General features: G+C 47.6%; 1 protein-coding gene across 3 annotated transcripts in view; it reads right to left on the reverse strand.

The window, feature by feature from the left end:
- Positions 1-22,043, reverse strand: part of jcada (junctional cadherin 5 associated a) — a 280,161-nt gene that overhangs the window by 98,571 nt on the left and 159,547 nt on the right. For all 3 annotated transcript variants that reach the window (XM_085987674.1, XM_085987671.1, XM_085987672.1), the window contains exon 3: positions 11,893-12,268. In XM_085987674.1, coding sequence (XP_085843800.1) covers positions 11,893-12,206 — 314 coding nt within the window. In that variant the 5' untranslated portion in view covers positions 12,207-12,268. The remainder of the gene's footprint in view (positions 1-11,892; positions 12,269-22,043) is intronic.

Below are 22,043 nucleotides of genomic sequence, written 5' to 3' on the forward strand. Positions count from 1 at the left end.
GTGCAGGACTCTCAAGGGCAGACTTGAGCTGGGGAGAATCTGGCACGTTTTAATGATCTGAACCCAGAAACAGGGGTGGGTTCAGATTATTGCAGGCGGAACACACTTTGGGCTGAATTTTGCCGACGCTCAGAGGGCTGGTTCGGAGGCGGGTCCGCTGTCAAAATGACAGTGATTGACAGTCTGCTCTGAACCCACCTCCTTGTTAATTTTCCAAGTGCCGGCTCTGCCTATGGTTTGCAGACCGGCACTAAGCAGCTGGTCAGGCAATTGAGATACTTAAGAAGCTGCTTAAAGTTGTTTAAGCAGTATTTTACCAGGTCCTAACGATTTTTCGATGTTTTTTACGAGGTTCCCGGCGCTCGAGGATCACGTCAGGTAAGTGTGTCAGATTCTCTATGACTCTCCATTGCTGTGAATAGTTGACAGTTGCAAAAGTGGTATAAAGCTACCATTTCACAATTGTTCAATTTCCAATCTTAGAAGCTGGAGCCTTCAGGATTTGGAATACACTTTTCATCTTTATGGAGGTTTGAAGTGTTTGGAGCAAACTCTCCATCCAGTGTCACCTCCGTGGAGCAACCTATCTCAACATTGACAGATCGCTTCTGTCAGCTCAACCTCACCTGCCATCTATTCCATCAGCATCGGTGCCCTTGAAAAAATCTCACCTTGGTCCTCAGAATCCCACCACGATCAGCCCCAACACTAACATCACCGGGCACACCAGCAGCACCAACAACAGCAACAACTTTCCCCACAATCACCTGATGCTGCACAGGACACAGGGCATCAGCACCCGACTACATTGCTGCCCAGGATGCCAGGGATGGCCTCACCATGATCAGTTTTACTTCACTTGACGCTGCACACCCTGGCTGCCACATGATACGCCAGGTTGGCATCACACCAACACCATAAAGCATCCCTACAATGCCAAGCCATTCCTTTCACACTAATCACCATTTGGGGGGGGGGTTACCGTTATGTCTCACCATTCATTGCAACGCACTAAGCCACTTCCAAAGGTGCATACAGATCTGTCCAAGAAGGCAAAGTATTAAAAATAGAGATTTCAATGTTTGACAATACATTAACAGAAAGTTTACATGAACATTGGCTAAAACACCCAAGTGCCTACCCTTGTGTGTTGCTAGTTGGTATGATTGGACTAGGATGAGGGTGAGTGTGAGGGGTGGCTCGTGAGATGGGGAAGTGATAATGTTGATAGCGAGGGATGGGTGGAGGTGCAAGGTAAATTGGTGTGAGTAAAGATGTGCAGGAGTAGGGTAGGGAAGGCAGAGTGATGGGGATGTGATGAGTGCCAGCAGGATGAGGTTGAGTGTGGCTTTGCAGTAACGTTTTGTGATCTACTGAGATCGTTGAAAGGTTTGCGCCACTGCACCCAGGTTCTCCTGACGACATCCCTGCTTGTGCCCTCCTGTGCAATGTGCAACCAGGCTGCATTGGTCTATTGGGGAGGTGTCTTGTGCCCATTGGAAGGGAAGAGGACCTCCCTGCGTGCTGTGGCTCCCTTCATAAGCATATGGAAGGAGTCATGGGAGAGCCTGGGTGCAGCCGTGCACCTTTGTGCAGTGCTTGTCAGTGTTTGCAGCACCTCAATGCTGCAGGACACTGAAAGCACAACTGTCAAAATGATTGTGGACATGGTCCCTTTGAGGAAACCAGCTGATGATGCATCATCAGATCCGCTTCCTATTAATTGCCGGGAACCTCGCGGGCTTAACAAACCCTATCAACGGAAATTCTTGTTGGAGGCCGGGATCGAGGCAGATGCGAGGTCCCCACACACCATGGACGTCGTCCGCCACGGACCCACCGCAATTGGAAAAATCCAGCCCTTTGGGTGTGCTTTGCCTGTCTGGCAGCCAGGTGGAGGGCGGAGGGGGAGGTTTGGGGGGAAGGAAAACCAACCTCTTACTCTTTGAGAAATATAAAGGAAATGGAGAAGTGTCAGTAACCAGAGGACACAGGTTTAAAGTAATTGGCAAAAGAACCAGCGGTGAGACGAGGAGAATTTTTTTACACAGTGAGTTGTTATGATCTGGAATGCACTGCCTGAAAGGATGGTGGAAGTAGCTTCAATAGTAACTTTCAAAAGGGAATTAGATAAATACTTGAAGAAAAAACAAATCGCAGGTCTATGGGGAAAGAGCAGAGGAGTGGGATTAATTGGACAGCTCTTTCAAAGAGCCAGCACAGGCATGATGGGCCGAATGGCCTCCTTCTGTACTGTAAAATTCTATGATTTTAGCAAAAAGAATGAAACAGGATAAGAAAATGTTTGTTTCTTTAGATGTAAAAAGTAAATAAATTTCAGTAAAATGCAAGCAACGTGGTGACCAGGTAGAATTGGTGATCGTTGGAGGTTTGATGTTGCAAAGGCTGAAGTGTTGCCTGTTGTCAGCTGTAGTAATGAACGCTCGAGGGTGAGAAAACAATGCACTTCAGCTGAGCCGTTCTCTGCTTAGCTCTCATTTCCCAATCTGTTTGTAGCACAGTTTTAGCAGCTACTAATATCAATAAAACTGCGACGAGCTCATGCAGCTTTTCTCATCACTTAAAAAATCACTAGAAGGTACAAGATCTCTGTGCTTTTTCCCCCAACGGACAGGGAATGACCCTAGTCTCCTGATCAGGATAGTCCACCGCAAACAACCCATAACTATTCCTCACCCCCCTCCCGCGCAGAAACAATATTTCTGCCACTACATTTTGTGTACCTGGTATTGCTCTGCTGGTAGTTTTCCCATTGAGAATTATTGCAGCTCATGCTTCTGCTGGGAGGATGAAGCAGGATTGATGGAAGTGAACTACATATCACAGATGAATCTTTGAGTCTCTTCCCAGTTCTGATGGCCTAGATATGTTGGTGTCCAAAGAATTAAGGCTGATGATGGATGCCAATAACCCAGATACATAGTTTAACAAATAGGAACAGGGGTAGCCCATTCAGCTCCTCGGGCAATTAGATCATGGATTATCTGCATCTTAACTTGTTTACCCACCTTGGTTCCATATCCCTTAATACCCTTACCTAACAAAGATCTATCAATCTCAGTTGTGACATTTTCCTTGAGCCAGCCTCAACAGGTTTTTGGGGAGAGTTTTCCAGATTTCCACTACCCTTTGTGTGAAGAAGTGCTTCCTGACATCACCCTGATGTCAGGAACTAGCTCTAATTTTAAGGTTATGCCCCCTTGTTCTGGACTCCCCCAACCACAGGAACAAGTTTCTCTCTTTCTGCCCTATCAAATATCTCTAGTTTGTCAGAGAACACTCCGGAATCTCCATTCCTGCCAGTGTGGAAAGATTCAGAAGTTTACACCCCACCCTCTACTCCACCTGGACTGTGAGAGAAAAGGAAGCTATGACCACCATTAGACGGTTGGAGTATGGACTCACCCTCTTGCCACTAGACTGGTAGGGATCAAACACAAAGCTATTGCCAATCGTGAGACATCACTGGGGATCAAACACCAATATAACCAGAGCCTAGTTGCCATTAATAACATTCTGGTCTCTGCTGTGTAGATGTAAGGTCTGGTGTGTAGAATTATGGCAATTTCAGTGCAGAGTTAGGCAATTCAGCCCCATTGCATCTGTGCCAGTGCTAACTGTTCAACTGGAGCTGTCTATTCCAATTCCATTTCCCTGCCCCCTTTCCTTGTATTCCTTTACATTTTTCCTTTTCAAATACTTATCCAAATCCTTTTGAAATTATGTTTGAGTCTCTGCCCCAATAGCCACTTGTAATAAAGCATTCCATGTGTGAAAAGATATTCCTCTAGCTTTCTCCTTCTTTCTTCTATGACCTTTCGTTCATGACCTTGTTACTAATTCATCAATCAGGAGAAATAATCTTTCATTATTTACCTTCTCAAAATCTTTCATAATTTTGATCTGTTCTTCCATGTTCCAGTGGAATTAACCTCAATAATTCAAGCCTCTCTTTATAACAATTACCTTTTGTTGCTTGTATCGTTCACTGTACCCTTATCCTTATTGTAATGGGATTCTCAGAATTGGATACAATAAGGTCATAGAAGAGATGTTTACAGCACAGAAGGTCATTCAGCCCATCGTGTCTGTGCCGGCTCTTTCCTAGAGCAATCCAAAATTAATCCCACCGCCCAGCTCTCTCCCAATAGCCTTGTATCTTCCTCTGCTTCAAATATTTATCTTCCCTTAAAAGAAACAATGGTCTCTATCACAACGATCCCCTGTGACAAAGCCTTCCATGCTCCAACAACCCTCTGCATAAATAAATTTCTCCCAAACTCTCTCCTTACTATCTTAATTATGATGTAATCACCACCTTCATTACCAACTCCGTAGCCAGGGGAAATAGTCTTTCCCTATAAACACCATCAAAAGCCTTCATAAATTCTCTCCTCCAGTGGAAATCGTCCCAGTATCTCAAGTCTCTCCTCACAACTATAGTTGCCCATTCCTGGTATCATCCTGGTGCATCTATGCTGTACGTTCCCTATGGCTTTAATAACCTTTCTATAGTGGACACATGGCAGAACGCAGCAGGCACGCGGCCTGCCCCGCTCGGGATTCTTCAACAAGTGTTGCGGTCGCCAATTTAAGGCAAGATGCTTTTAAATAAAATGTTGAAAATCCCCTTCCTGTGGAGCCAGGTGGAGTAGGAGTACCCCGCACCCCCCCCACCCCCTCACACCCACCAACTCCACAGCTGTCATGATTGCGGTATCTCCCGGTCCATAACCCCCTGGACATACCTTTAGGCCGCTGCCAGCAGGGCAGGTAGCCCAGCATTTGTCATCTTCAATGTGCCAGCTGTCTGTGGAGACGTGACCGGCGCCAGCCGCTCGCACATAAAATGTTAATGAGGTCCAATTTCAGGTGGGCCTCGGGCTTCCCAGTTGGTGTGCACGCTGCTTGTGCAGCACAGAGTCTGAGCCCATAAATATATTTATTTCAGCTTTTGGATCATATCACTTGCATAGTATCCACAGGAATGAGTAACACTATTATAGCTCCTGCTGATTATCACCTACTGCCCTCCCTCAGCTGATGAATCAGTGCTCCTCCATGTTGAACACCACCTCGAAGAAGCACTGAGAGTAGCAAGGGCACAAAATGTACTCTGGGTGGGGGGACTTCAATGTCCATCACCAAGAGTGGCTCGGTAGCACCACTACTGACCGAGCTGGCCGAGTCCTGAAGGACATCGTTTCCAGTCTGGGCCTGCGACAGGTGGTGAGAGAACCAACACGAGGGAAAAACCTACTTGACCTCATCCTCACCAAGCTACCTGCCGCAGATGCATCTGTCCATGACAGCATTGGTAGCAGTGACCATCGCACAATCCTGGTGGAGACAAAATCCCATCTTCACACTGAGGACACCCTCCATTGTGTTGTGTGGCACTACCACCGTGCTAAATGGGATAGATTCAGAACAGATCTAGCAGCTCAAAACTGGGCATCCATGAGGCGCTGTGGGCCATCAGCAGCAGCAGAATTGTATTCCACCACAATCTGTAACCTCATTGCCCGGCATATTCTTCACTCTACCATCAAGCCAGAGGACCAACCCTGGTTCAACAATGAGTGCAGAAGAGCATGCCAGGAGCAGCGTACCAAAAAACAAGGCGCCAACCTGGGGAAGCTGCAATACAGGACTACATGCATGCTAAACAGCGGAAGCAGCATGCTATAGACAGGGCTAAGCGATCTCACAATCAACGGATCAGATCAAAGCTCTGCAGTCCTGCCACATCCAGTCGTGAATGGTGTTGGACAATTAAACAACTAATGGGAGGAGGAGGCTCCATGAATATCCCCATCCTCAATGATGGCGGAGCCCAGCACGCGAGTGCAGAAGACAAGGATGAAGCGTTTGCAACCATCTTCAGCCAGAAGAGCTGAGTGGATGATCCATATTGGCCTCCTCCCTCCCCACCATCACAGAAGCCAGTCTTCAGCCAATTCGATTCACTCCATGCGTTATCAAGAAACGGCTGAGCGCACTGGATACAGCAAAGGCTATGGGCCCTGACAGCATCCCGGCTGTTGTGCTGAAGACTTGTGCTCCAGAACTTGCCACGCCTCTAGCCAATCTGTTCCAGTACAGCTACAACACTGGCATCTACCCGACAATGTGGAAAACTGCCCAGGTATGTCCTGTCCACAAAAAGCAGGACAAATACAATCCGGCCAATTACTCCCCAATCAGTGTTTAGTTCCATTCGCAACTCTTCAAATAATGAGGCTGTCCATGCCCTCATGCAGCAAGACCTGGATGACATTCAGGCTTGGGCTGATAAGTGGCAATTAACATTCACGCCACACAAATGCCAGGCAATGACTATCTCCAACAAGTGAGAGTCTAACCACCGCCCCTTGACATTCAACGGCATTACCATCGCTGAATCCCCCACCATCAACATCCTGGAGGTCCCCATTGACCAGAAACTTAACTGGACCAGCTGCATAAAACTGGACCGCAACAAGAGCAGGTCAAAGGCTAGGTATTCTGCGGCGAGTGTCTCACCTCCTGACTCCCCAAAGCCTTTCCACCATCTACAAGGCACAAGTTAGGAGTGTGATGGAATACTCTCCACTTGCCTGGATGAGTGCAGCTTCAACAACACTCAAGAAACTCGACACCATCCAGGACAAAGTAGGCTGCTTGATTGGCACCCCATCCACCACCTTAAACATTCACTCCCTGCACCACTGGCGCACCGTGGCTGCAGTGTGTACCATCTACAAGATGCACTGCAGCAACTCACCAAGGCTTCTTCGGCAGCACCTCCCAAACCCGTGACCTCTACCACCTAGAAGGACAAGGGCAGCAGGCGCATGAGAACACCACCACCTCCAAGTTCCCCTCCAAGTTACAAACCATCCTGACTTGGAAGTATATCGCCATTCCTTCATCGTTGCTGGGTCAAAATCATGGAACTCCCTCCCTAACAGCACTGTGGGAGTACCTTCACCACAAGGACTGCAGAGGTTCAAGAAGGCGGCTCACCACCACCTTCTCAAGGGCAATTAGGGATGGGCAATAAATGCTGGCCTTGCCAGTGATGCCCACATCCTGTGAATGAATAAAAAATATACATATATTAATGTTGTGTATAGATTTATATAAAGCAGTACTAAATTTGTACACTCACATTACATGCAGAAGAGATGAGTGTCAGACCATTAGTGGGTTATCATACACTCCTTTCAGCTCTCGAAATGAAATGAATTCAGGCAATGTTAATACAGTTGCTATTGGCGATGGGCCTAAAGCACAACAATTCAGTACAAATTAGTACCGAATTGATAGCCTTGCTCAGAGAAATCAGAGATAGCTCGTAGGTGATAATGGTTAGGTTTTGCTGTTCTGAACAATATCACAAACTCCACATTTAAGTTTCAGGCAGAGTTAGTTAATATTCACATACTGAATAGTGAATTTACGAGCTATAGTCTTGTTAAGTTGACAATGATGGTGACAAGACAGGTTAACATCAGTCTTTGGTCTGTGATGGTGCTGATGGTTTAACAAGCCCAGCTCTCAGTAATCCTTAGATACTGAAGGCTAGATCTAGATATGGAGGTCTCTCCATGCACTTGACAGCATTGCATTTACAGGCCATTTTTATCAAATGGCAAGACAAGGTTCCAAATACTGGTTGTTTACCCCAAGCTAACATTAGCTTTAATTGGTGCTGTATCAACCAGCTCTAATACTGCAAGTAAATAAAACCTGACAAATCTAGAAAACAAATATACAGGTACTACAAATGACAAAAAGAGTCAGTGACAATGGACACAAAGAATATTTTGATAGAAACATATAATTTTGTAAATTGATGATGCAAGCCCACATATAGGTGACAGCTGTACTGCTTCTCACAGCAGTTACATGCACATTCAAGGTGTTCTGTGCGATCACTGAATGAAGCACCAAGAAATCCTATTGCAAAATATTACATTAAGAAGATGAGATACTGGGGCTAGTTGCCTTCTGTAATTCGATCCAAGGGTTCTGCTTACACTTCTAAACCAGAAGACCTTAGCACTTGTGCTTTAGAATGACATTACAACCCTCTATTGAATTAGCAGCCTAAGTCTGCACCTTAACAAGCATCTATTATTCTATTGCCAGATACTTTACTTTGTATTTTGCAGTAATTGTATTATTGGTGTGACAGCTGCTGTACATAAATATAAATATCAATATTTGATAGCAGATGACAATCACAAAATGTAAAAAAAAGTACAAATACAGCCAGGCATATCTTGGGTTAACACACTTGGTAATATCAAAAAGAAACTGTAATTTTTTTGAAACTTCTCTCTCGCCTTGACGATCACCCGAATATGATAAATAAATGTAAAATATGTAAAAACATCCTGGAGCACTGAAAAGTGTGAGAAATATCACAGTGTCCTGGCCTGATTCCTATTCCCACAACGTGATACCGTAACATCTGAAACTGAGGGAAAGATAGCATTAAAGCACAGCGTGTCTGCTGGCTACAGTCAGCTGTCTCTATTCTGCGGAGCAATTTTTAACAGCATCATTTGTCTACGGGAGCCAATGTGTGGTGCTATAGGGTGGAAAGATGCATTTTATGCAACTGACTCTTGACATGGAGAGTTATCTATCCTGGCAGCGCAGTGTAGGAGAAGGGGAGCCACAAGTGGTTTGAGCAAGTCACTTTCTTACGGAGAGTGAGGGCCCGAAAAATACAAATATGGAGCATGAATCAGCCCAGGCCACTCTCATATACCTCGTAAGGATTGGATCAAGAGCTGCATTAGTCGAGGGCTTCTAGCAATCTGGTAGTCTGCCCTCTCGCTCACTGAATAGCATCTGACATGGGGTGGGGACGTAATTAAAACTTTTTAGGAATTAAGAGATGGAAAAGAAATAGAATATGTTGTTCTTTTGTCCCTTTATGCCAATTTGACCTTGTTAATTTGGACCCAGATATCAACAGGCATGTAGAAAGCATATGGCAGCTATTGCTTGGTACAGTTAGCTTTGTGCCAAAACTTATTGATCTCCCATTGCACTCCACACAGAACGTGAAGATCCAGGACTGCATTTTCCCTTGGACTGGCTCAGAATATTTTGATAGGTCAGGTTGGGACTTTCACCCACTTGCTAAACCCAGCGTGGCTCTGACCCACCTTTATGGGTCGGGGGTCATTAGTTATGCAAGGTGGGCTCTCGGGGAGATCCCTGCCACCAAGGAGGAAACCACTACACCAAGATTGCAAAACTAGGCAGAGTGGGATAAAGGCTGAAATGGGAACACAGGAATGTAGGAGTAGGCCATTTAGCCATTCTTTTCTACCTCAACTCTATTTACCCATCTTTGCTCCACATCTCGATACCTTCACCTAACAAAAATTTACCCACCTCAGGCTTGAAAATGTAAATTGACCCAGCATCCGCAGCCTTCTGGGAGAGAGGGTTCAAGTTTTCCACTACCTAGGGCTGCCAACCTTCCCAGATTGTCTTGAGGTCTTCCGAAATGGGGAACGAATATCCCGGGCACTGCTGCTAGCCCGGGAGAACTTTGCCCTTTAAATCTCTCACCGCACTAGCGATCTCCCCGTGCTCCATGACGTCACTGGCTGTCAGGTAAAATTACCTACCTTTTCGGCCCACTTCTGGGCCTGCTGGTCCTTTGCGCCCAGTGCCCCTGGCGAGGAAGGCACTGGCCGCTGGCACAGCTGTCAACAGTTAAATTATAGTCAGAGTCTGAATGACATCATCATCATGAATTTCAATGAGGCCCTCGCCTGACTGGTGCAAGGACCTCACTGGTTGGCCAGAATGCGCCTGTTAAAATGGCACACAGACAGCAAAGATCAGGCGAGCAGGTCGCTGCAATTGAGTTTACTTCCCCGCACACCCCGTTCTCATTGCGAGCGGGGTGAGAACATCGGGGCTGTAGAGCTGGTTGGAGCATGGGATTTTCTCCCGGGAATGCCGGCTGAGGAAGTGGGAAATGCAAAACTGAGGCACCACAGTGCATTTTCCATTAGAAGTGTGGACATGGGAAGTTATAATGGGAGGTAGGATTGCCGACACTCCAGGATTGTCCGGCTGTCTCCAGGAATTAAAGCTTAACCTCCAGGACACTGCGGATAGCAAACCCAGCAGTAGACCACTTGGTGAATTTACCCATTGTGCCAAATAGCTAATGTATCCTGATGTGCTGTACTTGCCAACCTGCCGGCAAACAGGTCAGCAGGCCCTGGCACACTTACCCGACAATGAACTGTCTTCTGGGGGTCGGGGTTAGCAGAGAGACAACAACAACAACAACAGCAGCATTTCTATAATGCCTTTAACGTAGACAAATGTCCCACGCTGCAACTGCAGATCTGTGCCATCAGTTGTAGGTGTGCTTGCAGCTACCAGTCAAAGTAATGATCAGCTGTCGCCTCAAAACCGCCTCCACCTCCTCGCCCCGGGGGGATTGTGCCGTGGAGGGACACCGAGGAAACACCATCCTCGAAACACCTCACGTAGCAATGCCTCCACTACAGAGCAGCCATCAAACATGGGAGTTCTCTGATGGTGCTGGGTTACACCATCACCTTGGATTTCCTTTCCTCTCATTTGTGCCTATCTTATTCTTATTTGCTTGCCCTTTGCTGAGGCTGTTAGTGCGTCAAGATGCCTTCTGAAGCTTCCACAGGCATTTGGAATTTTTGTCACCCCATTGTGACAATCCCCTTTAATTGCCCCCATCCCTTTAAATTTTACGTATGTTCGGTTTCCTCCCCCATCGCTAGGCTGCTCTTTAGCTCCAAACTGACACCCAAGGTTATGCTAATGAGATGACCCAGGAAAATTGAGTATAAACAGCTCACTTCTACCTCAGCCTGTCTAAAACCAGCCAACACTTAAGCCTGAAGAGGAAAAGGCAGGCTTGAGTGTTGGCAGGCTATTCAGATGTGGGGACGTCACAGCCAGTGTTCACACACGTACTTTCCAGCAGGAATCACTGGAGTGCGATCATGAGCATGAACCTTGATTGATTTCCCCCTTCCTCCCTCAATCGTTGCTATCCTGGTTGAAATCAGCTAACAGCACAGGCCAGGGATCACACACTAGTCCTTATGGTCTGAATGGCCCAGCAGTACGTCACTTGGTGAATTTATCCATGAAGCTATGAGGGTAGCGAACCTGATTTGAAACAATTTTCCATTGTTATTGGGTGTTGATATAACCGTTGTGAAATACAGTGAGAACCTGATAAGATCGCACCGTTTGGACAGGATCGAATTGTGTTCTGCAATGTAAGATTATTTGACCACTTTTAGCCCCTATTGCAATACAGCGAGTGAAGATGGTGCAAAATGGGACTTTGCACATTTTTAATGCAATGCAATTTGTGCTAATGATTTACTTTAACCTTTTTAGCAAAGCTAAGTCATGGCCAGATCAGCTGAATTTTACATTAAGATAAAAATTTTAGACAGTACCAACAGTGGAACTATCTCAAACACAATTTCATAAAGAGCCCAACATTTTGTTTTTGCAATTGAAATTTGTATTGATTTTGAAGTTATTTGTAATGCTTCCCTTGTGCGATAAGCTATCATACAATCTTCCAAATAAATTGGAGTTAGATTTGGAAGAGGACAGCACTGAAAGTCACTGGCCAGGTATCAGGTGCTTCATGAAACAAGCATAAATTCCACTTAATTACAATGGGATCCAATCTAACACAGGTGAGCACATTCGCAATGAACTCAAATTGCTCGAAAGCACTCATCACTTGCGTGTAGGAGAGCATCAGCGCATGACATCACAGCATTCAGCAATCTGCTGCAAAGTCTTTTTTTTATTATTCACAACAGCTGGTTAACTCACCCTGCTTCCTTTACAGCAAACGTGGGCAGATTCTGCACATCAGCGCTGTAGTTGACACCAGTCCGTCTTCTCGCACTCCTTTCCCTGCCCTCGCTGTCACTGAAGTAGCCCTCCGCTTGTGCCTGCCTGCTGGTAGAGTAGGCCCCGGTGTCGGTCTCGTATCCATTCACTGTTCCGTGGCCAGACTTGTTCTCCCTGACTTCACAATGGCAGCTGGTGTAGGTGTTCTCGTCGGAAGACGGGGGCTTATCTTTTGAACTTTTCTTTGGGGGTTGATAGCCATGAGAAATCAGGAGGTCCTCCACACTGAACATGTTGCTAATGCTTCAGTCACAGCAGGTTGCACTGGGACAAAGCCATGCTGCAGAAGCCATCACTGTATATATATAAAAATAAAAGGAGAAGCAGAATGTAACACCAGAGACGACTGCTAATTAGCTTTTCCATAAAGATTCATGGGTTAATAAACCGGTTGCTGATACTACAAAGCTTCAGTTTTACTCCGTTCTTATCCTTGCCCTTGTATTCTCCGGTCTGACAAACCAATTTGTAACGCTGAACTGCACACGCTCAGAAACACACTAAATATTTTTGTACCATTTCTCCCCAGATAATATTTCTCTGCTTTTTTAGCCAGAAGGCAGCTGTAGAGAGCTGCTGACTCAGTCTGTTCGGCATCGGAGCCTTGCGTTTTGACAACAGCTTTTAGGTCTTAATAGGCATTTCAAAAGGGGGAAACTCATTAGTGTTCTCCAAAGGCTGCAAGTAAAAAAAAAGTAAATTCCATGGGTGAGAGCCCCTACGGTCTCTACACTGAGACTCTTGTTAAGAAATATCAACGTAGCTTGTATATTTTATCGGTGTTTAACATTGGAATTATTAATCAAGATATATAGGTACAATAAACTGATCGACACAGCTGCCATTAAAATCTCCATTGAGACCGAATGCTGTTTTCCATTGCTAAATTGGTTTGTTACTAATGTCACCTTACAGAAGTAGTGTAATGATTACAGATTACCTGCTGTCTGTACATTTTTGGTCAGATTTGATGTATGTATAAAAATAATCTCTGGGCGAGCGAATGAAGGTGGCTCTCCTGCAGTTCTACAGAGGATGCTTGTACAAGAATCTGGCCATGTACTGGGTGATCTGTTGCCTCTGTGTAATGTAAGTGGGACGGTTCTATTGGAGCAGTGATAAAACTGAGGCAGTTCTGTGGGATTTGGACCTTCGAGTTTTAACAACTGGCCTTTTCTTGTTTTCTGTTCCAGTCAAAGGACTGTCCAAACTACCTTAATATTTTCTGGAAAAAAACTATACAACAAATCTCTCAAAAAATGTGTTACTAAAAACAAACATTAACCCATATTGCTGATAATGTGGATATTAATCTGTTGCCTTCACAAGGGGTAAAACGGCTGAAATGTTTTCTGTATTTTACTCATCCGCTTCAGTTTGCAACATCCTGGCATTTGGGCTTTTGTAAATGAAGGACCAAACCTAATAGTGCAAGGTATGGTAGTAGCAGTGCAGGGTTGCAACAAAACTATTCCCTTCCAAACATACTCTCACTTTACGGGTGGAGATAAAGCATACCTAACCTAATTCTTCACATTCCCCTGTCTTAAGGCGTCAGCTGTGGCTCAGTGGTAGCACTCTCGCCTCTCAGTCAGGAGGTTGTGAGTTCTTGAGACTTGAGCTCATAATCCGCGCTGACACGCCAGTGCAGTAACGAGGGAATGCTGCACTGTCGGAGGTGCTGCCTTTGCTACCATACCATGCCCTCTCAGGGGTATGTAAAAGATCTCATGGCACTATTCAAAAAAGAACAGGAGAGTTCTTCCCGGTGTTCTGGCCAATGTTTATCCCTCAACCAGCATCATTAAAACGGATCTGGTCATTATCAGATTGCTCTTTGTGGGACTTTGCGGTGTGAAAATTGGCTGTTGCGTTTCCTGCAGTGCAATAGTGACTACGCTTCAATTGATCATAAAGCGCTGTGGGACGCCCTAGATCGTGAAAGGTACTATATAAAGTTCTTCTTCTTTAGATCAACAAATGTCATTTATACATAGAATCTAGAATATTACATCTTCAATCAGGGATCTGATAGTTACACAATAATTACAGCACAGAAAGCAGCCATTCGGCCTAACAACTCTGTGCCGGTCTTTATGCTCCACACGAGCCTCCTCCCACCCTTGGTCATCTAACCATCAACATATCCTTCTTTTCCTTCCTTCCTCATGTGTTTATCTACCTTCCCCTTAAATGATGACCAAAGAAAAAACATTTGTTGCCGTGTTTCTGGCCCCAAACACTCAGCAATTGGCATTAGAATGGAAAAATCTGTTACTGTGGTGGAGACCACATAGGGACAGTAACACAATTCACTATGTATAGCCAATGTTGTTATCGCTCCACATTATGTACGGACGACACGAAGTATTATTACGTCGTCTCTGCTCTCGGCAGCTCCACCGCAGCCAGAGTCATGAGCCTGCTCGAGGACCCCCCGGAGCACCACAAATTTGTGACGCTGAGAACGCACCTCCTAGAGACTTTTGGACTAACTGAACCTGAGCGCGCACGCCAGCTTCCCTCTCTACCCGGGCTTGGTGACTCCAAGCCCTCAGAACTGATAGACCACATGTTAACCCTCCTGGGCAAGCACAAGCCGTGCTTCCTCTTCAGAGAACTGTTCCTACAACAGCTGCCAGGGCAGTTACGGTCGGCTTTAGCCAACTCTCATATTAGTGATTTCCGCGACCTGGCCAAGAAGGCCGACAAATTTTTCTCCGCCGGGCAACAGGACTGCGCGGCCATGCGGGGCCCTGCCCCCACCGCCACAGCCCAACGGCGGCAGCCCCCAAGCATGTGCTTCTACCACGCGCAGTTCGGCCCCAAATGTTGTATCCGTGTGTTAATAGAGACACTGAAGGCAGGAGTTGGTTTCACAGGTGTTTACTGAACAAAGTCTGGAGGTGAACTAACTGATACAACACAATATACAGGCTTATATAGCCCGAGTGGCCATTACCGGCATTACAGTACACAGGGGGCTCTTAAAGGCACATACACTACAATTCCTCCCCTTTTAGCCAACCAGTACATAATATTTTAAGTAATCATTAATTACATGTTACAAGAACAATAATCTACACATTGCTGCAGTTAATCAATTATAAGTCAGTCTCTCTGGAGGCTTCCTGACTCGGTCCGGATAACGCCTCGGTGGTGTAGTAGTTTCTGGTGGTGTAGTAGGTTCTTTTGGCAAGGCTGATTCGGCTTGAATGCCAGTGTCGGGTTCATCTGGTTCCAGTATCACCGGATCGGAGGTAGATACTATGGGTATCTCTACTTCATCATTAGGCGTATAGAGTTATGGTATAGGTTGTCCCTTTTCGGATGACTCTATGATCTGGTCAGCATGGCGCCTTATTATGCTTTCTCCAATGTCCACGGTATACATCAGCAGTCCTAGTCGTGTGCAAATAGTTCCAGGCTGCCATTTCTCGGTACGGTAGTCCCGGGCCAAAACTTGTTGACCTATCTGGAAGGTTCTAGTTGGCCTTTCATTCATGCCTTGAAATTGCCGGTTCTCCACGTCCCTTCTGATGTTTGGCTTGATCAAATCCAGCCGGCATCTTAGGCTTCTATTGAAGAACATCATGGCGGGAGTTTGGTTTGTAACCATATGTGTTGCATTCCTGTATGCAAACAAGAAGTTATCTACCTTATGCTGAAGTTTTATGTCTCCATTACCCATGGCCTTTATGGCCTTCTTGAAGGTCTGGACAAACCTTTCAGCCAATCCATTGGTGGCGGGATGGTATGGGGCGGACGTGTGTAGTGCTTAACCCCATTGTTTTTTAAGAACTTCCTGAATTCTTCGGACACAAATTGCGGTCCATTATCAGAACAGATCTGCTCAGGCAGCCCATTCCTGGCAAATATGGTCCTTAATACTGTGGTGGTTTTTTCCGTGGTGGTGGAGGACATCTTTATTACCTCCGGCCACTTGGAGTGTGCATCAACTGCGATTAAGAACATTGAGTCCATAAATGGACCAGCAAAGTCGATGTGTACCCTTTGCCATGGAGATGAGGGCCACTCCCATGGATGTAGAGGGGCTTGTGGTGGAGCGTTTTGGACCTTCTGGCATCCTAGGCAGCTCTTGGTCATTTCTTCGATGTCTCCATCGATACCTGGCCACCACACAAAGGCTCTGGCTAGGTTCTTCATTTTCACTCCACCCAGATGCCCCTCGTGAAGCTCCTTTAGCACTTTATCCTGGAGTTTGGGTGGCATCACCACTCTGGATCCACACATCAAGGTTCCTCGGCACACTGACAGCTGTTCTCTTCTTTGCGAGAATGCTGGCAACAGTGGTTCGCCATGTGCTGGCCATCCCTTCACTGTTAAATCGTAGACTTGTGAAAGAGTCGGGTCATTTCTCATTTCCCTTTCAATGGCAGAATTTGTTACTGGTAGACATTCGACTATGGTAGAGTGGAACATCTCCACTGGGTCTACTGTAGGTGCCTCTTCTACCATTGGCAACGGTAGGCGCGATAAACCGTCAGCATTCCCATGCTGTTTTGATCCTTTGTATTCTATGTCATATTAGTGTGCCCCTAGAAAAAGGGACCACCTTTGTAGCCTTTGCGCTGTCATAATGGGAACACCCTTTTTAGGGTTGAATATGGAGATGAGGGGTTGATGGTCAGTCAACAAGGTAAATTTTTGTCCGTGTAGGTAATGGTTGAATTTCTTCACTCCCCATACCAGGCTGAGTGCTTCCCTGTCGATTTGGGCATAGTTACGCTCAGCTGAGTTCAATGAGCGTGACGCAAAAGCTATCGGCCGTTCGAGCCATCAGGGAATCTACGCGATAATACCGCTCCTACGCCATAAGGGGATGCATCGCACGCCAGACTGATTGGCAGTGATGGGTTGTAATGAGCCAAAACTTCCTTGGACGTGATTAAGTCTTTGCATTTATGGAAGGCACGTTTACAGTCTTCGCTCCATTTCCAAATTACTCCTGTTTGTAGCAGTTCATTAAGAGGGTGCAGAAGAGTTGATAAGTTCGGTAAAAATTTATGATAGTAATTTATCAATCCCAGGAACGACCTTAATTGTGAGACATTTTCAGGTGCTGGGGCTTTTATGACCGCTTCAACTTTTTCAGGTGACTTATGCAACCCTTCCTTATTAATTATGTGGCCACAATATGATATTTGTTTCTGGAAAAATTCGCACTTGGGGCAATTTGCTCGTAGGCCCCGTTCTCTCAGCCTAGTGAGCACCTGCTCCAAATTGGCAAGGTGCTCGTTGTCGTTTTCTCCTGTTACAAGGATGTCGTCTAGGTAGCATTGAGTCCCCGGAATCCCTTGGAGGACTTGCTCCATAGCTCTTTGCCAGATAGCTGGAGCTGATGCTACTCCGAAAACCAGTCGATTGTACTGGTACAGGCCTTTGTGTGTATTTATCGTGAGATACTTTCTAGAGGCCTCCTCAACCTCCATCTGTAGATATGCTTGTGCCAAGTCAATTTTGGTGAAACATTTCCCTCCGGATAGTGAGGCGAGAATATCTTCTATCCTCAGAAGAGGATACTGTACTGTGTGAAGGACCGGGTTTACAGTCACCTTGAAGTCTCCACAGATGCGAATTTTTCTCTGTTCTTCAGATTTATCATTATTCAACGTTTTCTTCATGACCGGGACGATGGGTGTTGCCCACTCGCTCCAATCTATCTTGGATAATACGCCTGCCTTTTCCAAATTCTCCAGCTCTGCCTCGACTGCTGGACGAATTGCATATGGCACCGGCCTTGCCTTAAAAAACTTGGGAATTGTCGCATCTTCCACTTTTATTGAGGCGGTGATGCCTTTCAAGGTTCCTAGTTTCTCTTGAAACACTTCCTTGGCGTTGGCCAAGATGTCTTTTAATCGTTCAAGTATGACATCATCATCATTTTTTTTCTTACTGGTCACCGTCAGTGCCTGAATAGTGTGCCAGTCTAAACGTATCTTCCTGATCCATTCACGTCCCAACAGCGGTGGACCACCATCTTGTAGAACGTATAAATACAACTTCTGTATTTCCTTGCCGTTGTATACAACAGGCACCCTTATTTTTCCTTTGGGGTATACTTTCTGCCCCGTATATATTTTCAAGATAATGGATGTGTCTTTTAAAGGTATATGCGGAAATAGCCGCTCGTAATCCTGTCGATTTCTGACGGTCAGAGCTGATCCTGTATCTAGCTCCATTTTAACTGGGGACCCTGCTATCGTGAGGGTAACCCAAATGGTCTGGTAATCTTCTTTGGCAATTACATTATGTAATTTGAGACAGCTTAGTCTCTTGTTTCCGGAGTCGCTATCGCTCTTCTGGTCTTCGGAGCTACTGTCCGTCATCATTTGTACCTTTCTGTACTTTTCTTTATTGATTTTTTTTTCCTGTCCGTGGATTTTTTTTGTCCAGATCGGCATACCCGTGCAATGTGTCCAATCTTTCCGCATTGCCTGCATGCTTTGTCCTTGAACCAGCAGTCCCTCTGGTCATGGGTGGATCTGCCGCAGCGATAACATCTCTCGAAACCCTGTGTCATTTCATGGGTGCCGAAGTCCTGTGTCTTTTGCTGTATCTCTGCAGCTCCTCTTGCGGCTGCTTCGTATGATACAGCCATACTGAAAGCCTTGTCCAGTGCCAAATCTTTCTCAGAAAGCAGCCTTTTCTGTGTTCCTTCACTTAGGAGACCGCAGACGAATTTGTCTCGAAGAGAATCTGCCAGTCCTGCCCCGAATTGGCAGTGCTTTGATAGCTTTCTTAATTCGGTGAGGTAATCAGCGTTACTTTCATTCTTGTGCTGATTCCTCTTGAAGAATTTGAATTGTTCCGCTATCAGCAGCGGTGTTGGGTTTAAGTGCTCCTGTAGGGTATCAACAATTTCCTTAAAATTCTTGTCCTTTGGTTTGGCTGGAGTGATTAAGTTTCGTAACAGCCGGTATTTCTTTGCGCCCATTAGATTTAGAAGTACTGACGCCTTTTTATCATTTTCTATTCCATTTGCTGTGCAATATACTTCCACTCTTTCCACATATGTGGTCCAATCCTCTATATCGTTATCAAAAGCATCAATATTGCCAGCCTTAGGCATCCTGGAAAAAAAATGGCGCTTCCCGCGCTTTTCTTTCTTTCCTGCAGAAAAGATATGGCGCTTCCCGTGCTTTCCTGCCGCTGCTGCTGCTGACAACGCTGTTTTCCGCGTTTTTTTAAATTGAAATTTTTTTTTTTATTTACAGGTGGAGACTCGTTCCCGCTGGACTCTCTGGGACTTTTCCCCCCCTCTGCTAGGTCCGAACGCCGACCTGCTTTGAGCGCTGGCCATCTCCCGAGTGCTCCCCTCCGTCTGTTTCCGCTTGCCTCCGCCTTCGCTGCTTGGCCTCGCCGCAGAGCCAGCCGATGGAGCCCCAGCCCGCCCAGGAAGGATTATTGCAGTACCTGCCACCAGCTCGGCTAGCTGGTGAAACCACAGTTTTTTTTTTCTTTCTTTTCTTCGATTTTGGACATCTGAGGAATCGATGTCCTTGAGGTGCTGCCGAATTGCAGGTAAGTCCGTTTCCAATTCGTCGCCACTGTTGTATCCGTGTGTTAATAGAGACACTGAAGGCAGGAGTTGGTTTCACAGGTGTTTACTGAACAAAGTCTGGAGGTGAACTAACTGATACAACACAATATACAGGCTTATATAGCCCGAGTGGCCATTACCGGCATTACAGTACACAGGGGGCTCTTAAAGGCACATACACTACACCAAAGCTAAGAAGTGCCGGCCCCCGTGCAGCTTTACCGCGTCAGGAAACACGAAGGCCCACTCATTAGCTACCATGGCTGTCGGCCGTTCAGGTAGTCTGTTATTCATTACGGACACTGACTCTGGACGTCGTTTCCTCTGCGACACGGGTGCCCAGGTGAGCGTCCTGCCCACGTCAACCGTAGACATACAGGGGGGGAACCATGGCCCCGCCCTCGAAGCCACCAACGGCAGTTCCATCCGTACCTTCGGGAAACGGAGCATGGTGCTGTGTTTTGGCAGGCAGCGTTTCGCTTGGGACTTTGTTACAGCGAAAGCGTCCACCCCCCTTCTCGGCGCTGACTTCCTCTGCGCCAATGGCTTTTTGGTGGATGTCAAGAACTGACGTCTCGTCAATGCTGAGACTTTCAGTTCGCTCCCGTGTTCTCTCAGTGGTTCCGGCACGACGAAGTTGTCCAGCGCACTCTCGGCCTCCAACGAGTTTTCCCGCCTCCTCGCCGTTTCCGGGACCTCACGAAGCCCACTTTCTCATCCACCGCCACCAAGCACAGGGTAGAACACCACATCCTGACCACCGGTCTGCCTGTCTACGCCCACGCTCGGCGCGTCAACCCGGGGAAACTCGCCATCGCTAAAGCCGAGTTCGACACGATGGAGCGCCTCGGCATCATTCGCCGGTCAAACAGTCCGTGGGCCTCGCCCCTCCATATCGCACCGAAACCAGGCGGCGGTTGGTGCCCGTGCGGCGATTACCGGCGCCTCAACAACGCTACGACCCCCGACCGCTACCCGATTCCACACATCCAGGACTTTTCCGCCCACCTGGCCGGGAAAGTTGTTTTCTCTAAAGTGGACCTCATTCGGGGTTACCACCAGGTCCCTGTCTGGCCGCAGGACGTCCCGAAAACCACGGTGATCACCCCGTTCGGGCTGTTCAAATTCCTCTGCATGCTATTCGGTCTCAAAAACGCCGCTCAGGCTTTTCAATGCCTAATGGACACTGTGTTACGGGACCTGCCATTCCTGTTCGTATACCTGGACGACATCCTCATCGCCAGCGCCTCCAGGACGGAGCATGTGTCCCACCTCCGGACTCTCTTCGAACGCCTCAGCCAGCACGGCCTAATCGCCAATCCGGCCAAGTGCCAGTTCGGGCTGTCCTCGATTGACTTTCTCGGGCACCGCATCACGGTGCCACTGCCATCGAAAGTGGAGGCCGTAAAGGATTTTCTGCGACCCCTCACCGTGAAGGCCCTGCAGGAGTTTTTGGGCATGGTGAACTTTTATCATCGCTTCATTCCCCGGGCAGCCCAGCTTATGCGGCCCCTTTACAAGGCCCTCAAAGGCAAGCCCGCCAAGCTCGCCGTCGACTGGTCTGAGGAGATGGCCAACTCTTTCACGGACACGAAAAGGGCCCTGGCTAACGCGACCATGCTGGCGCATCCGTTGCCCGATGCGCCGATCGCTCTCACCACTGACGCTTCGGACTATGCTGTCGGTGCCGTCCACGAACAGTGGGTCAATGGCACCTGGCAGCCGCTCGCCTTCTTCAGCCGGCAGCTCCGCCCCAACGAGCGGAAGTACGGCACCTTCGATCGCGAGCTTCTCGGCCTCTACCTCGCCGTCCGACACTTCCATTTCCTGCTGGAGGCCCGCCCGTTCACGGCGTTCGTGGACCACAAGCCGTTGACCTTCGCCATGGCCAAAGTTTCCGAGCTGTGGTCGGCCTGTCAGCAGCGCCAGCTTTCCTTCGTCTCCGAGTTCACGACGGACATCCAGCCTGTGGCTGGGAAAGACAACCCCGTCGCCGACTGTCTCTCCCGGGCCGTCGCCAGCGCCGTACACCTCGGCATCGACTACACCCGCATGGCAGCTGACCAGGCCTGCGACCCGGACATCCAGGCCTACAGGACGGCTATCACGGGCCTTCAGTTAGCGGACGTCGCATTTGACGATGCCAGCACCGCGTTCCTGTGCGACGTCTCCGCTGGGCAGCCACGCCCCGTCGTGCCCGACGGGTGGAGACGGCAGGTTTTCGACGCCGTCCATAGCCTTTCCCACCTGGGCAGGAAGCCGTCACAGAAGCTGGCGGCGGCTAAGTTCGTCTGGCACGGGCTCAAGAAGGACGTTCGCGACTGGGCCAATACCTGCGTGGTATGCCAGCGCTCGAAAGTGCATCGCCATACTAAGGCCCCGTTGGCGCCTTTCGCGGTGCCTGAGAGGCGGTTCGACCATGTTAACGTGGACCTGGTGGGGCCCCTGCCACCCTCCCGCGGGTTCACCCACCTCCTCACGATGGTCGACGGAACCACCCGATGGC

This window comes from Somniosus microcephalus, chromosome 5 (assembly GCF_052327205.1).
Source record: "Somniosus microcephalus isolate GS21.2 chromosome 5, FLI_Smic_1.0, whole genome shotgun sequence".
Classification (NCBI taxonomy): Eukaryota; Metazoa; Chordata; class Chondrichthyes; order Squaliformes; family Somniosidae; genus Somniosus; species Somniosus microcephalus.